The 16,891-nt window shown below is 42.6% G+C and overlaps 2 protein-coding genes across 7 annotated transcripts; both read right to left on the bottom strand.

The window, feature by feature from the left end:
- Positions 1-75: 75 nt before the first annotated feature.
- On the bottom strand, positions 76-4,513 carry cnppd1 (cyclin Pas1/PHO80 domain containing 1). Its single transcript, XM_083522012.1, has 8 exons — positions 4,181-4,513; positions 3,380-3,482; positions 2,912-2,993; positions 2,607-2,727; positions 2,345-2,473; positions 1,416-1,477; positions 789-906; positions 76-707 (listed from the first exon to the last, which is right to left on the bottom strand). The coding sequence occupies exons 1-8, from the start codon at positions 4,349-4,351 to the stop codon at positions 216-218; spliced, it is 1,278 nt and encodes a 425-aa protein (XP_083378138.1). The 5' UTR covers positions 4,352-4,513; the 3' UTR covers positions 76-215.
- Positions 4,514-5,363: 850 nt separating this feature from the next.
- Positions 5,364-16,792, bottom strand: abcb6a (ATP binding cassette subfamily B member 6 (LAN blood group) a; the record flags this gene model as incomplete). Of its 6 annotated transcripts, none has more annotated exons than XR_014530352.1 (21): positions 16,661-16,791; positions 15,242-15,762; positions 13,434-13,574; positions 13,143-13,332; positions 12,701-12,793; positions 12,352-12,544; positions 12,121-12,242; positions 11,885-11,994; positions 11,645-11,710; positions 11,438-11,563; positions 10,597-10,673; positions 10,403-10,466; positions 10,217-10,302; positions 10,052-10,109; positions 9,134-9,238; positions 8,875-9,049; positions 8,578-8,690; positions 8,335-8,429; positions 8,183-8,251; positions 7,187-7,585; positions 5,364-5,575 (listed from the first exon to the last, which is right to left on the bottom strand). XR_014530352.1 is itself a non-coding variant. In XM_083522009.1 (20 exons), the coding sequence occupies exons 2-20, from the start codon at positions 15,755-15,757 to the stop codon at positions 7,426-7,428; spliced, it is 2,559 nt and encodes an 852-aa protein (XP_083378135.1). In that variant the 5' UTR covers positions 15,758-15,762; positions 16,661-16,791. The 6 variants fall into 6 exon arrangements, 3 of the variants coding, with proteins under 3 accessions (XP_083378135.1, XP_083378136.1, XP_083378137.1); XR_014530353.1 differs by having other exon boundaries at positions 5,364-5,658; positions 7,251-7,585; XR_014530354.1 differs by having other exon boundaries at positions 5,364-5,621; positions 7,251-7,585.
- Positions 16,793-16,891: the final 99 nt, after the last annotated feature.

Below are 16,891 nucleotides of genomic sequence, written 5' to 3'. Positions count from 1 at the left end.
TATTATCTATATGCGACGTATATATATATATATATATATATATATATATATATATATATATATATATATATATATATATTTATTTATTTATCTATCACTTCACCCTCACGTATCCTTTCTGCCATCGGATCAAAGTGCTTTTATCTTTATAAAAGGTGTTAAATATATAAAATCCCACAGGAAAAAATAAACACAAGATAAACGTGAGCTGATTTCTAAGTGGGTATGAGGAGAACCTGTGCCTTCCCATGAGGCATCGTGGTTTCGGGGCAACAGCCGTGTCTCTGAAATGCGACCAGCGGACTTGGGTGTGCGTGAGGGAGGAGATCCGGTGAGGAGAACCAGGTGAACGAGGTGAGGTTCTGAGCTCGGCAGACACGGAGCTCCGAGAGCCGGGCGTCTGAACGTACGAGAGCGGAGAGCAGGGCGTTCCAGATAGAGAGGCCGGGGTTGGGATGGAGGAGAGGATTAGAGCTCGGGGCGTGGCGGTGCTGGTGCAGGTCCGGGGAGTGTTCGGGTTTCTGCGTGGTGTTGGTGAGGACGCTGCAGCGAGGATGGAGGATGGAGGTGGACGCCGAGGCGTCGGGACAGAAGAGGGAGGTGTTTACGGGGTCGGCGTTCGGGAGGTTGAGCTGGTGGAGAGCGGCGGAGGTGGCGAGGAGACCGGTGACGCTTGTGAGGTACAGGAGACCGATCATACACGTGACCTAGAGAGAGAAACGCACGTGCATTTTTATTAATTACATTTATATCACACTATAATCTACAGCCAGCGTTTGGAATCGTACCTTGGTGAACTGTTGGTAGACGGCGGCGAGCGCGTTCCTCCAGCTGGCCTGCTCCAGCAGCACACACAGGTCCGTGTACGTGAACCACCCACGCTTCATTCCCTGCCGCTCCGCGATGCTGTGGAAACATCAACCAACTCGGTTCATCTCGACACTTACATCACTTCCTGTCCATTTTTGTTCATTAGAACATACAAAGTGCATCATACATGCGTTCCTGCTTGCTCCAGCATCACAGTAGATCAGACAAATCTGAATAATGTGCAGTACGAGATAAAGTTCCACACGCTTAGCCTTGTGGAGGAGATCCTACCACCCAGAACCTGTACAACCTTTACAACCAGAACACTAATGAACTCCACACTCCAACAGCAGGACTTTCCTGCTCATGTATTTCCTCTCCACCCTGAACAGTTTCAGCTTTCCTGCAATGTTTGGTTCTTCTCATGTGAGTGGAGGGAATTGGAGCAAATTGGGACTAAATGTGGAATCCGATGCTCACACACCACTGTGTCCGCAAACTTTTGACAATATAGTGTACACACACACACACAGTATATATATATATATATATATATATATATATATATATATATATATATTAATACACTGTATATAAATACTTACCAGGTTTCCAGTTGTCTGAGCACATTAAAGACCTCACTGGGCTCAGCGAACAGGTGCCAGTCCTAAAGAACATACAGAGATCAGTGAGAGAGAGATCAGTGAGAGAGAGAGCAGTAAGAGAGAGAGAGAGCAGTGCGGGAACAGTAGGAGCCCTGTGAGAAAGCAGTGAGAGAGAGATCAGTGAGGGAACAGTAGAAGCTCTGTGAGAGAACAGTGAGAGAGATCACTGATGGAACAGTAGGAGCCCTGTGAGAAAGCAGTGAGAGAGAGATCAGTGAGGGAACAGTAGAAGCTCTGTGAGAGAACAGTGAGAGAGATCACTGATGGAACAGTAGGAGCCCTGTGAGAAAGCAGTGAGAGAGATCAGTGAGGGAACAGTAGAAGCTCTGTGAGAGAACAGTGAGAGAGATCACTGATGGAACAGTAGAAGTACTGTGAGAGAGAACAGTGAGAGAGATCACTGATGGAACAGTAGAAGTACTGTGAGAGAGAACAGTGAGAGAGATCACTGATGGAACAGTAGAAGTACTGTGAGAGAGATCAGTGAGAGAGATCACTGATGGAACAGTAGAAGTACTGTGAGAGAGATCAGTGAGAGAGATCACTGATGGAACAGTAGAAGTACTGTGAGAGAGATCAGTGAGAGAGGGCAGTGAGGGAGAGCAGTAAAGGAGAGGGCAGTGAGAGAGAGAGGGCAGTGAGAGAGAGCAGTAAAGGAGAGGGCAGTGAGTGAGGGCAGTGAGAGAGAGAGAGAGAGAGAGAGAGAGAGAGAGAGAGAGAGAGGGAGGGCAGTGTGTGAGGGCAGTAAAGGTGAGAGGGCAGTGAGTGAGGGCAGTAAAGGAGAGAGGGCAGTGAGAGAGAGCAGTGAGAGAGAGAGCAGTGTTTAGTAATGAAGTATTGTATTGTTTCAGGGTGTGCACAAAACGTACGATGGCGCTGAGGAAATTCAGCTCCAGCGTGTTGACCGTCTGGACGTCCAGCTTTCCGGCGGCACCCCATTCGTCGTTGAAAACTTCCTCCTCTTCGCCTTCGTCGTACAGATATTTACTGGCAACCATCTGCAGGTGGGGAAGGGAATTAAATACTCTCTCTCACATGACGCGAGTTGCATAGACGTGAAACAGATTCCTAGATTTTTTTTATTGTAAATGCCGGCAATGCTGCTCAACACGGGAATGAGGATGAGCTCACCATGGAGATCAGGAAGAGGTCGGAAGAGGAGATCTGCTGCATGTATTCAGGGTTTCTGTGTCGGAGTCTTTCGATGTAAACCAGGGCGAGCATCATGGCACAGGGAGAGATACATGCTTCTCTGAGGAGCGAAGGATATTTACACAAATCAATCGTAAAAATGTTTTAATATCAAACACACACATATATATATATATATATATAAATAAAATTACATATGAGGTTTGAGCCAGAGGGAAGGAAACACACACACACACACACACACACACACACACACACACACACACACACACACACACACACACCTGGCTACGTGGGCTGCGTATTTCTTGCGGAGTTTCCGTATCGGACTCGGGGCTGACTTCTGGAGGAGTTCCACAGCGATATCTAGCATAAACCAGAGATTAGGGTTAGAGAAGTCCAAACGGAGGAGGCGTGGCCTTCATGTTCATCATTACTAGTAACGGAGAAGTGGCCTACACATCCATCTGTTTTAGTGAAGATGTGGCCTTTGTGGCTTTCCACACCAGGCATGACCTGGTGAAGGAGGTGTGGCCTGTTTAAATAAAGAAGGTGTGGCTTGTCCTAGGGGAGGGGGTGTGGCTTGTAATAACAGAAAAAAAAACATGAACTGTCCCAATAAAGGACGCATGACGATTCCTAATTAAAGAGGCGTGGCCTGTCCTAATTAACGAAGTGTCCACTTGTAATAATGAAGGAAAAGTGACCTGTATTAATAAAGTAAACACACACTGGACAGTTCACACACTCACCGGTCACGGGACAGGAAAGAGCGTCCAGAGACGAGTCTTGATCCAGACCATAGTACAGACGCTTCCTCACACGCTCAGACAGTCTCCGATGTCCCGGGACAAACTACACACCAGGAACACACACACAAATGTCCTTTTTCATTAGTGGGAATCAAACAACTATTTCATCAATTTATTAGATTTTTAAGTCCTAATGAATAAGTTCAGCCTCTTATTATAGTCATAACACAATTTTTAAATAGGATTTTACTTAATTAAAGAAACGTCATTATATGAAAGTTCCTCACGCGTGTATAAAATACGGTACACACTTTCTCGGGTCAACGTCCAAATAACACTCACTCATTTAGTGCACTTTAATGTAGTGAGTAGGGAATATGGCGCTGTTTTGGGACACACCCCAGCTTCCGGGATTTATATACGACCCCGAGGGAAGTATCGCAATAATGTGATAAGATAATAAACACGAATATAAATTCGTCTATATTTTATTAGTTGTCTTATAAATAATTGTATAGTTTTTTTTATACAGATAAAAGAGTGAACTTGGGGAAAACTTCTCGCTGGACATCTCGGCCTAGCTGTATGACGTAAAGTAATACAAATAGACATTTATTGTTGTTTATTGTTTTTAATCGCGTGATGTAGTTCAAGTGTGAGATAATAACATTATGAATAAATAAATAAAATCCCGCCCTGTGTGTCAACAGGAGGTGAAGAGAGTTAGTGAGCGCATTAGGGCCCGAAACGAAAAAACAACAACAGAAACAGCGCCATTTTGACCACAAACACAACACACACCGTAAACTCCTGGAAGTCGGAGAAAAGGAACGTCCTCTCGTCGAATAGATCCTCCAAATCCATTTCTCGCAGCCCCAATCCGCCGACATGAACCATGGACAGACCCCAGGAAACTCTCTCTCTCTCAGCAGGCGTCGCCCTCGTACCCCCTTTAGTCTCCTTCTTCCGCATTTAGCGGTCAGCGACCAAACACGGCGTCGCGGTTCCGAAGTGCCCTCGGTAGTGTCTGTCTCGCGCCTCGACCACGCGCTCTTTAGTGCGCCTGCGTAGGGACCGTGTATCGATTCAGGACGAAACCCTCCACCCGCTGTCTGTATGGCGGAACGAGGTAAAGGCTGATATTCAGCAGGAGGCGCTGTGGCGTGTAGTTTATACAAAAACGGGACATTTATAACATGAAATCTATTCAAGAAACACTGCTTTCTATACAGGGGTTTTTACACATTTCAGGAAAGTTGTAACATTTCAGGAAAAGGCTCTGACGAATGAATATTAGTGAAATGATATTTATAATTGATAAACCTTTTATTCAGTATAAAATGTAGCTTATTAAAATGTAAAAGTCGTAGAAACAAAAAAAAAACAAGTGTTTTTGAATGCATGCAACCTGATGCTTTTTGCGGCAGTGTTATTAGGGGATACAAGAGGTGTGGCTTATCCTGATTAAGGAGGTGTGGCTTATCCTGATTAAGGAGGTGTGGCCTGTCCTGATTAAGGAGGTGTGGCCTGTCCTGATTAAGGAGGTGTGGTGTGTCCTAATTAAGGAGGTGTGGCCTAAACTCATTAAGGAGGTGTGACCTGTCCTGATTAAAAAGGTGTGGTTTGTCCTAATTAAGGAGGTGTGGCCTGTCCTAAATTAAGGATGTGTGGCCTGTCCTAAATTAAGGATGTGTGGTGTGTCCTAATTAAGGAGGTGTGGCCTGTCCTCATTAAGTAGGTGTGGCCTGTCCTAATTAAGGAGGTGTGGCCTGTCCTACTGTACAAGGTGTGGCCTGTATATCAGTTTGTACAAGTGAAGATCACATCATCAAATCCTATCCTGTAGACTCTGATATGTGGCAGGGTGAAGAGTGGATTATCCAGAGCACAACAAAAGAACAAGGTTAACACAGAGCTTCTCCACCACATCCTCCATTCTGTTTTCTATTGATTATTTATACACACTACAAAGATGCACAGAAACTTTTACCATTTTAAAATTTATTAAAAAAAAAAAAAAGGATTTTGACGTTTCTTTTTTACACATGACACGTGCATGCGAATAAAAAAAAAAACCCACATCATCGATTAAAAAAAAAATTACAACTCTTTTACCATCATATACAAAACAAGGCAGCTTTTACAAAACCCACCCTCCTTTCATCCAGCAGCTTTTTCTTTTTCTACACCTGTGAACTTAATTTTATTGTCCGAAGGAAAGTGTAGCTTATATAAATGTTTACTAGACAAATGGGGCGTGGCCTATAAAGCAATTTGAACTGGTTAAGGGGTGTGGTATATAAAGGTATATTATAAATGGGGCGTGGCCTATAGTGAGTGTACTGAAAAGGGCGTGGTCTATATTAAATTTAGTATTTTTGGCCTACATCAATTTTTTCAAGTGAAGGGAGCAAAACCTATATAATTTTGCATGACCTATATTAATTTATACTACTAAAGAGGCGTTGCCTATATACCAAATTGTATTAATAAAGTGGGCGTGGCCTATACAAGAGGGCTCGATCTCATTTAATAATTAAAGCATATATATCAATTTGTATTAGTGAAGGTGTGGCTGAGATATGATTTTGTATAAGTGAAGATTGTTTTTATTATATTCATGCACTTTATTTAATGTTGTTTATTTCTTATATTAACTGAATTATTTCTCTATCTTCATTTATTTAATATTAAATGACAATTTTTATTTTTGCATTTTTCACAAATTCGGACATATGTGAACGATATGAATCGAGCACAGAGCCTGAGAATTATACACACCACGTACGTGATGCTCTTATTCACTACAACATAAAAACACAGCACACAATCTTAAACCAGAAAACAACCCTGAAAAAATACAATGTCAGAAGAAACACTGTCACCTGAATAAACATTTCCTGCAAAAATGAGCACAAAAAAAAACCCCCACCAGTATTTTATTTAAAACAATGTCAGTGATATTCATGTCCTGTATTTGACTTAATCACTAAACACATCAGTGTTTATGTGATTATATAAAAATATATACAGATTTAAATAATATGTACAAATTAAAAATAATGATTTACTAGTGATGAACTAGTTAATAATGTAACATGAGGAAAAATCACAGAACAAATTCGGTTGCAAAATAATAATAAAAAAAAAAAAAATATATATATATATATATTCTTCAGTGTTAAACATAATTAGGAAATAAAGTCCGAGTTTAAAATATATAAGGTAATAAAACGCCCTGACATTCTAATACCCACACAATAAACACTTATCTAACCCGACAAGGCTGAGAATGTTGGCGCTCGTAAGTATTTATGTATCTAAATTATAATATTGTATTTTTATAAGCATTAATTATACTGAATAACTTGAGCCAAGCAGTATAGCAGGATGGAAAAAAAAGAGAAAAGAAAGTATACTGCTCGGTATTTGGATGTTGCGTTGCTCATTGGCTCAAAATGAAAAATGTTTATCATCTTATTAGTTTTTTTTGTGTGTTATTTGGGTTTACGGGACTCTTAAAGAACCCGAAAGTAAAAAAAAAAAAAAACGTTCAAATATCAACGCATAATCCATCAGTGGCTTCATCCAACGTATTGATCATTATGGGCTTTTAAATGCAGAAAAAAAGGGACAGGAAATGGACACACATGTCCTCTTCTTACAATGCCATGCGGTGCACCAACAAATCTTCCGACATTCATCTGAACTCTGAATATGTTGCTCTGGTTTGTACTCCATTATTTATCATTTGATTTCTAGGTTGGACTGGAAATTAGATTGGAAATATTTGGCGCTTTAAGGCACGGATCAGATTGCAGAACAGAAATCGTGCAGCCTCGTGTAGTGAAGAACGTGTATGTTCTAATACTAAGTGTGTTTGAGTGTGTTGTGCCTACGCCGTCTCAGTAGCAGAGGGTGACATGATGTCTATATGTTATATTTAAACAGCGTAGACTTGCTTAATGCTTATCTTTTCTACCGGAAACGTAACAAAAAGCTTAAATTACCCACAATCCCCCTCTTTGGTATATAGTGTTGGGCTCTCAGTGATGCCCTTGTCTTGCAGAGGATGGCTGGGGTTGTAGTTTCTCAGGAAGTCTGTCTTTGGTTTCAGTGTCGGAGGCGGAGTCCGAGTCTGAGGCCTGCTGCTGTTTCAGCCACATGTCAGCATAGAGTCCTCCTTTAGCCAAAAGCTCCTCGTGACTGGAAAACAAAGATTGATAAAGTGATGCACGTAGTCATTACAAACCTTAGGCATACAGTGTGTGTGGCAAAAGAAGGTTCCCCACACCGTCATACAGCCACCACCAGGCTGAACTGTTCTGCTGTTGATGCCAAATTTTCCGATCACCAATTTTTCTTTCCAGTTTTGAAGATATGATTTTGCCTCACAAAAGTAAAACCCAATGCGTTTGTTCTGCTCTTGTTGCCCATGTGGTTCGACATTTCTTTTCTCTGGAGATGTTTTCTGATCACCATGGTTGCATGATTATCTGAGTTTTGTAACGGTGCTACTTCAAAGCGATTGGCCGAGTGAATAACTGCCAGAACCCTTTTTTATGAAGAAGCCTTTCAAGAAATCGGTCGTGTAGCATCATAAATAATCTGAAGACACTTGCAGGAAACACTAGTTCCACATCCTCTACACAAATACTCTTGATTGGTTAGCTTCACTGTCCTGTTGGGAACTCACTTGGGTTGCAATCACATCATTAATATGAAGGTTATAGGAACAATTCACTAATACAGATGCCTAATGAGAAACTAATTATAAAGGAAGGAACCGTTTTGTCTTCTCACCTCCCTCTCTCAGCGATCTGTCCATCCCGGACAACGAGGATCTGATCGGCGCCGATAATGGTTGACAACCTACCACAGGGATGGACGTTAATAAGACAAGCAAAGAAGTAAAGGGTGTATTCCAAATATGCCAAATCTGTGGGTTTCCTCACCTGTGGGCCACCACGACAGTGGTTCTGTTGGCACACACTTTCGCCAGCGAGGCCTGAATGTTGCGCTCTGTCTGCGTGTCCAGGGCTGAAGTGGCCTGCAAGAGCCAATCGGTATACCAGCAGTCGGTATCAATATTCTCAACACACAAATCAGGTCAGACTGTGCCAGACCTTGTAGAGCCGCCGTCATCAACCGACCAATCAGAAATCAGAACTGGGTTGTGTATAAAAACGCCTACTCACCTCGTCAAGTAAGATGATCTGAGGAGCTTTGAGGATGGTGCGAGCGATGGCCACCCTCTGCTTCTCCCCTCCGCTCAGCTTCAGACCCCTCTCACCCACTTGAGTGTTGTAACCTGAGTTACAATCAAATCAAACATATTGTACAACATCCCCATACACACATATTCGAATACGCCAATTAACATTACCTCCTGATTCATAGCTGCACTACTGGTATAGAAATCAAAACATCTTACGACCAATCGGAATTTAACAGGGTTATTGCTGCGTTTTTTTTGCGAATAAAGAGCAACTTACCGTCGGAGAAGGTGAGAATTTTGTCGTGGATGTCGGCAGCGATGGCGGCGTCCTCCACTTCCTCGTCGGAGGCTGAGATCCGGCCGTAACGGATGTTCTCACGGATGTTAACGTTGAAGAGGACGGTGTCCTGAGGGACCACTCCGATGTGGGAACGCAGTGAGGCCTGCTTTACCTGCACACACACACACACACACTTATTACTGCAATCTTTATATAATATTACCGAGATCATGTAATATTCCGTCCCGCGTCTCACCATGGAAACATCCTGGCCGTCGATGCGGATACAGCCGCCCTGAACATCGTAGAAACGAAAGAGGAGGCGGATGATGGTGCTCTTCCCCGAGCCTGACTGACCCACCTGTGTGTACGATCAGAAATAACACACAATCGGCACATTTAATCCCGAAGGAAATTCTTTTGCCAGCAAAAATACATATTAATACTTAAAAAAAAACAAAAAAAACAACATAGTACAAAATATTTACACTATAAAATAGTTAATTATATATAGGATATTTGTGAATAATATGGAAATAAGAATGTTTTGCCAATCCTGAACTCTGAAGTAACCTGGACACACAAGACCTACGCTCCGAACACGACTGTGGACCGGGTGCTGAACGGACAGCGGCCGTTCCGCACCAAAATAGGGGAAAGTGACTGAGCACTTGGAAGAAGGGCGGGGTGCTAGAATGAGACACGACTGGTGGCTCTTCACCGTCCTTGAGGAGCCGGAGGTGCATTAAAGGAGACATAAAAGAGAGAGAGGTGCCTTTTCCAGATGCCTGTGCTAAAACGTATTCCTCCGTTTTCTTCCCTAGAGCGAGGACGCCAGAACCCACCATGCACTGAATTTACTGGGATGAGCCGTGGATTTTCTATGCAGGCTTCTGTAAGCCACCATCACCCCACACACTTACTCAATCACCTAACCCTCGCTGAGAACCGCGTTCAGATCTTCCGTCTGTGTTCAACCCGACGCATCCGCGAGGCGCTAAATACGTTACCACATTACGTAACAGATACATAATATAGATTTAATAGAGATGTTTATTTGTTTTATTTTATTATGACCATATTTATTAAATGAATTGAGTATTTAAAAAAAAACAAGCAGTGTAATAAGCAATTACAAAAAAAGCTGCATAAATATATATTTTTTTTTACTCACAAGTGCTACAGTTTGGCCGGGCAGGACCACAAAGGAGACATCCTTCAGAATCTGTTTCCTGTTCAACACAATTAGTGTATATTGTACAGTGTATATATAGCATACACATGTATATAATTTGTTTTTCAAATTGTGAAAAAATTGGCATTCTATGAGAACCTTTACCCTTCCACATAGCTGAAGGAAACATTTTCAAACTCAATCTTTCCCTCTTTATACTCCAGGGTTCCAGCATTCACAACGTCCTTCACCTGAAACCCAACAGAGAAAAGAAAAAAAAAACACAAATGAACCAAAAGGGTCATCAGATCTGCTAGAATGTGAAACCTGATGTGTTTTTTTTCCCCTCACCTCCTCTTCTTCATCAAACAGCTTGAACATGCTCTCCATGTCAATGAATGACCTCTGGATGACCCTGAATAACAGTAGAGCGTGTTTCTTTTTCTGTGCCACACACAGAGTAGGAACAAAATAAACACACACAACGTAGTGTGTGTGTGTGTGTGTGTGTGTGTGTGTGTGTGTGTGTGTGTGTGTGTGTTTACCTGTAGTATGTACCAAACCAGTTCAGAGGTGTATAGAGCTGGATGATATATGTGCCGAACAGAATATAATCTCCAACCTGCGTGTGGGGAGCACACACACACACACACACACACACACACACCAAATTAATACGTACAACTATTCATCAACACAGTAACAAGCAGATACACAATTATACAGACAATAATGTGTATCCAAAACAGACAGGCAGGGAAACATACAGACATGCAGACAGACAGAGAGACATACAGGCAAGGAGAAAGGGAGATGGACAGACAGACAGGAAGAAAGGCAGAGACAGGCAGGTGAACAATATAATGTTAGACAGATAAAGAGAAAGACATGTCTAATTAAACTATTTAATAAAGAGGTAAAGACAAGCTGATCCATCCAGGAACAGACAAAAAGAGAAACGGAGACAAAACACTAGACAAATCAAATTCAAACAAAGAGAAAAGTAGACAGACCGACAGACAGACTGATATAATTTTATAACTACACTGACAGCAGAGATAAACAGACAAATATATGGACGAAAGTTTGTGGACACCTGAGCATAAGCTTGGTGTGTGCTTGATTTTCCACATTAAGTAAAGTCAGGTGCTGATGTAGGTGAGGGAGTAAGGAGGCCTAGGGTGGTTTCATTGGTAAAACATTTTATACAATCGTGTGCCACTGACTTGGAACCGTTTCGGGGAAGAACCACATTTGTGTGGAAAAAGTCAGGTGTCCCAATACTTTTGGCAATACAGTGTAGTTAAGCAGACAGGCAAGACAGAACGGTGATTCATAATAAATGAACATGGAGCGTCACGCAGAAGTAAGAACTCAGTTTCTGACCTGAAACTTGCCCTCGGTGACGAAGTAGGCGCAGAGCAGCGAGCCAGCCAGCAGACCCAAGCCGATGATCAGATTCTGGGTCTGATTCAGCAGAGCCAGAGACGCGTTGGTGAGCCACTCTAGCGACTAAACACAAATGAACAGTGGGGTCAGTTTAGAGCACAGCCCACACCAGAGACACGCAACACACTCACAGACTGATGTTACCTGGTACTTCGCGATGGCTTCCTCAAAGCGTCCCACTTCGTAATCCTCCGCGTTGTAGTATTTCACCTGGCGTGAAGTCGTGTAAATCACATGTAACACAAAGATCTCATCATCTTGAGAGCTTTCTCACATAACTAGCTTTATGGATTACTGATCAACAGGTCATTAAATGCTAGAATCTTCAATGACTTAACCCAGCTCCATGTGGAGAAATTGAGGAAACTTCTAAACATCTCGTACCGTCTCGAAGTTCAGCAGGGAGTCCACGGCTTTGGCCTTGGCGTTGTTGTCCTGGGTGTTCATTTCTCGCCTGTACTTCGTCCTCCATTCGGTTATTATGATGGTAAGAGCTTTGAGATAAAACGTAACAAAACAATTTGGCATGAATGGCAAAGATATAATTCACAGGCTTTCATATTTTGATGGTCCTAAAATAGACAAGGAGCTTCCAAGATCATCTTCGAGGAGATACTCACTGAGGTAGAGGGCCATGCAGACAAAGATGATGAGACCAAACCAGGCGTTGAAGTTGGAGGTGAAGTAGATGATGGCGATGATGATGTCGGCGATTGTGGGAAAGATGCTGAACACAATGTAGCTGAAAAGAGACAAAGAAAATTATTCAACACACACACTAATTGTCTTAATTTCAGGCAAGAGGAAAAAAAAAGAGAGACATTTAAAGTGAGAGAGGAGGTGTTTGGAACCTGAGCAGACTGTCGATGGAGGAGGTCCCACGGTCGATGCTGCGCAGGACTTCTCCGGTGCGCCGCTGCAAGTGCCAGCGCAGAGACAGCGAGTGTAAGTGGGCGAAGAGGCGAACCTGCACCACGCGCCCCGTGTACTGCTGCACGCGGATCCACAGGAACGATCGCATGTTGCTGACGAAGCCTGAGGAACCTAAATGACGGAGGAAATAGGGACGTAGCAGAGTGCGTTAGTACCTGAAACCGTTAGCTCGCTTTGCTATTCTAATCGGAGAACAAAGTGAACACCTGGCTGAGCAGGTAACAAGCAAATCAAACCACTTATTTCCTCACACACACACACACGTACCTGCACCACCTCCCTGCAAGAACTTCAGCAGGACATAGATGCACACAGTGGTGGCCAAGGTCTTCCAGGGACTTCCTCCTGTCAGCTCGTTTACTAACAGACAAGAGCATATATATTACTAACTAACACACACACACACACACACACACACACACACACACACACACACACACACACACACACAATTAGCTATAGTGTGTAATCGATGGAAACACCCTACTCCTACTTTCCACACTTCCTTTCTACTTTCCATACCTACTCAGATTTGTGCACAGATATAAACCCCTGAGGTGTGCGATGTGTATGCAAAAGGGTTGCGAGAGGTGTGCTGTATAAGAGGTGTGAGTTGTGTGGCAGGTGAGAGGTCTGAGGTACGAGATGTGGGAAATATGCTGTGTGAGAGGTGCGAGAGGTACAAGGTATAAAAAGGTATCCTCATCACCTATGTTTTTATAGTAGATGGGTACGAAGACGTTTATGGCACGTTCAGCTCCCAGGAGCCCGAGACACAGGATGACGAGGAACTGGAGGAGGACGTTGCCCCTCGGCCACATGTACGGCAGCAGGAGACGCACCTTCCTTCTGAAGTCAGTCCACGCCGACTGGTTCTGTCCTGCGCCGCCTAGCAGAGGCTTAAGAGGAGGAAAAAAACAGAATGCCGTTAGTGTCGCAATCGCACAGACAGCAAAACAAAATCACACAAACACACACACACACACACACACACACACACCTGTCCACCATTTTCCACATCACGCTCGTCCTCGTTAATGAGGAATGAGTAGGGTCTTCTCGGCAGTCCTGGAGCTCTGAGGCCCATGAAGAACAACGCCCCAGAGCAGATGTAACGAAACAGCCAGAATGCAAATTCCACCTGTACACAAACACACACCATCGTAAACTTTAGTGTGTGATTTATCCTTCTCATACAGTAGATCGGTTGATTGTGGAGGTTAGGTGGTCTGTTGCAGAACTCCATCACTCTCCTTCTTGGAGAAATAGCTCTTACAGAACCTAGAGGTGTTTTAAAACATGGGATGGCATGTCACTGCAAAATGCTGTGGTAGCTAAGCTGTTTAAGTGGGACCTCAATTTTAACTGCATCACCTACAATGTCACCAGCATCTCCACACCATCACACCTCCTCCTGCATGCTTCACAGTGGGAACCACACATTCAAAATCCGTCCGGTCACCTTCTCTATGTCTAACAAAGACACGAGAGTTAGAAACATACGTCTTTAATTTGGACTCATCAGACCAAAGGACAGTTTTTCACCGATCTAATGTCTATTCCTTGTGTTTCTTCGGCGTGAAGATCTGACTCACACAGTCTGCTCTGTAATGTAGATGTTGAAACATGTCTGCCACATGAACTCTGAGAAGCAATTATATAAATCTGTGGTTTCTAAAACCGGTAATTCTAATGAACTTGTTCTCTGCGGCAGAGGAAGCTCTTGGTATTCCTGTTTCAGGGACGGTCCTTGCGACCTGGAGACTGCATTTGGGGATACGTTTAAAGTGCTGGAGATGTTTCAGATTGACTGACCTTCATTTCTTCAGGTAATGATAGATCTTTTCTCTGTGTATTGTGTTTGTTGCCATAATATGGGTTTGTACAGTAGTTGTAGCAGCACTAACAGGGATGATGACTTTGCAGTCACACTTTCCTCTGCACAAGATAACTGATTGTCACATTAAGAAGGCAAGAAATGTCACATATGTAGGCAGATAAAAGTTTTCCAAGCTGGCATCAAAGCTAAATGTGGACAATCTAAAATATATTCTGGATTTTTGTTTACTTTGTAGTTTCATACATGTTTACATTAAACAGTTTTTAGCCATGTTACCACAACTAGATAAGAAACTGCTGAGTCAGTGGGTGTGGCCTCTTGAAGAGGAGGTGTTCAGGTATGTCAAATATGTGGGTGTTGCTTAAACATTAACACCACTCCCCCATTTACCTCATATTGCTGACATAGTAATGAGTAAGTGGAAATGTGCCGAGTCATCCCTGTTCAGCTGATTCATGTCTCACTGTGACTCACATGTTACTCTGTGAGTTTATAATTTTTTTCAGGATAAACGGCAAATCAATTAATTTTCCAATTTCTTATTATTAAAAATAAATAAATAAATAATATATATATATATATATATATATATATATATATATATATATATATATATATATATATATATATATATATTTATATATTTATTTATTTATTTATATATGACCAATCAGGTTCTAGCTTTCTATTAAGGAAGCTAGAACCTGTAAATTCCTGAAAAAGATCTGCCTCACTGGGCTGGGGGGAACACAGGGCTCTCTAGACCTCAACCCGTTCTCTAAATATCCATACAGCTAGAACCCTGAGCCATACAACAAACCCTCGAAGATCAAACCCAGATGAAGATGTGGATCATTCTCACAAGCTTATAGGTTCAATTTTTGTAGAACCTGTTTAAGAAGCTAGAACTTTTGAATGCTTGAAGATAGAACCGAAGCGAAGATATTAAGATGTTCCTGAGTACTCACTAGCTGCTCTGAGTTTTCAAACCCCCACCACCACCTGGGGCTTTCCCATGATACAAATGCCAGGTTCTCAGCTACGAACGCCATCGTCCAGTACAGCAGCAGGACGGCACTGTGTCCAGTCGTACTGTCCATCACAAGAATCCTCTTCCTCTCCACTCTTAGCAGCGCCGTCGCCCAGGCCCACGCCAGGGCATAGAGACATCCACAGAGCACCACGTACCCAGGCACAGACGAGTCGCGGACCACGTGGACAATCATCCAGACCGGTCCTTGGAGGCCGAGAAGAACCGAAAGTACCAGCTGCAGTTTGTAAAGCCGAGAACGTGGGACAAACCGGGACTCCATGTTGGTGCCGTAGCGAGCGTAACATGTGCAGTGTAGAGTGCCGAGGAGTATGGCGAGCGTAACGAGGACGGACGGGACAAGTGTGAAGAAGAAGCATGGCGTGAATCCATTGTCAGTCCAGACTTGGTGCATAGACACACCCGGTTCGCAGTAGCTCCTGAGTTCCACCATTTTTCCTAAACAAAAAAGAAAAAAGAAAAAAAAGATGAGTCAAATTATTATTTTTTATTTACATATTTTATTGGCGAGCCAGCCAGGAGCTAAAGGGGTCAGCAAAAGGTCCGAAACCTTAACCGGGACCTGTCCACCTTTCAGGCTGCAGGCGCCCGCTATGATGTGATATAAGGTAAGCAAGTGCTGTTATACTCGAATGTCTTAGTTTATATGTGTCCTGAAGGGGAAGTTGGCCGATGTATGAAAGAAATCAGATGGCCTAGAGCCAAACAATCATATGGGTGGTGAAAGATGGATGAGAAGCAGAAAAAACTTTTGTAAAAACACAGCGAATACATATAATTTCTCTTACGCTGCAGCAATCTGTCAATCATTATCACAATTAATGTCCACAAGTTAGTTCCTGTTCTCTGATGTTATAGCAGCTATAAACGTACATCCCCAAGAATTTTTATTTTTAATTTTTTTATTCCGTTTGAGCATGTCAAGTCCCAAATCATAAAGTCATAGATTTGTTCTTATATAGACCGTGATTAAAATTTTTTCCGTGATATAGATTAATAGCCTAGATTAAACTACACATTGGAGTTATTTTTACTAATATAATAATAATTAGTAGTAGTAGTATAATAATAATAATAATAATAAAACACCAATAATATGTCTGGTTAGGTGTTAAAAGTAATAAATAAAATAAAATATAATAAAAAAAATTTTTTAAGTGCGAATTGATTATACTGACGTGATTCGGCTCGCAGACGGAACTACTTTCCTATCAACAACATCTGACCAATCAGAATCCAAAACCGCTTCCAATACAATGTTTCCCGCAGGAGTGTCGCTTCTTCACACCGCGGTTTGGAACATGAACCCCTGCACCTGTGACATAATCAAGTTTACCTACTATATCGCTCAGAAATCCAGGTCCTTATCAAGCAAAATGTCCTCGAGAACAGCTTGAGCCGCACGTCCTCTGTTTGAGCTCTAAACCGTCTCACTCCGCCCTCCGCTCCATACCCACACCATACCGGAAGTAAACGTTCCTCCCAATCCGTGCACGTTTTTCATCCCATTCTTACCTGTTATCAACTTAATATCACTCAAAACCACCATGCGATCATCCTTTGTCTT

This window comes from Silurus aristotelis (genome assembly GCF_946808225.1).
Source record: "Silurus aristotelis genome assembly, chromosome: 20".
Taxonomy (NCBI): domain Eukaryota; kingdom Metazoa; phylum Chordata; class Actinopteri; order Siluriformes; family Siluridae; genus Silurus; species Silurus aristotelis.
The sequence above is the reverse complement of the archived record's forward strand: the minus strand, read 5'-3'. Positions and strand labels throughout refer to the sequence as shown.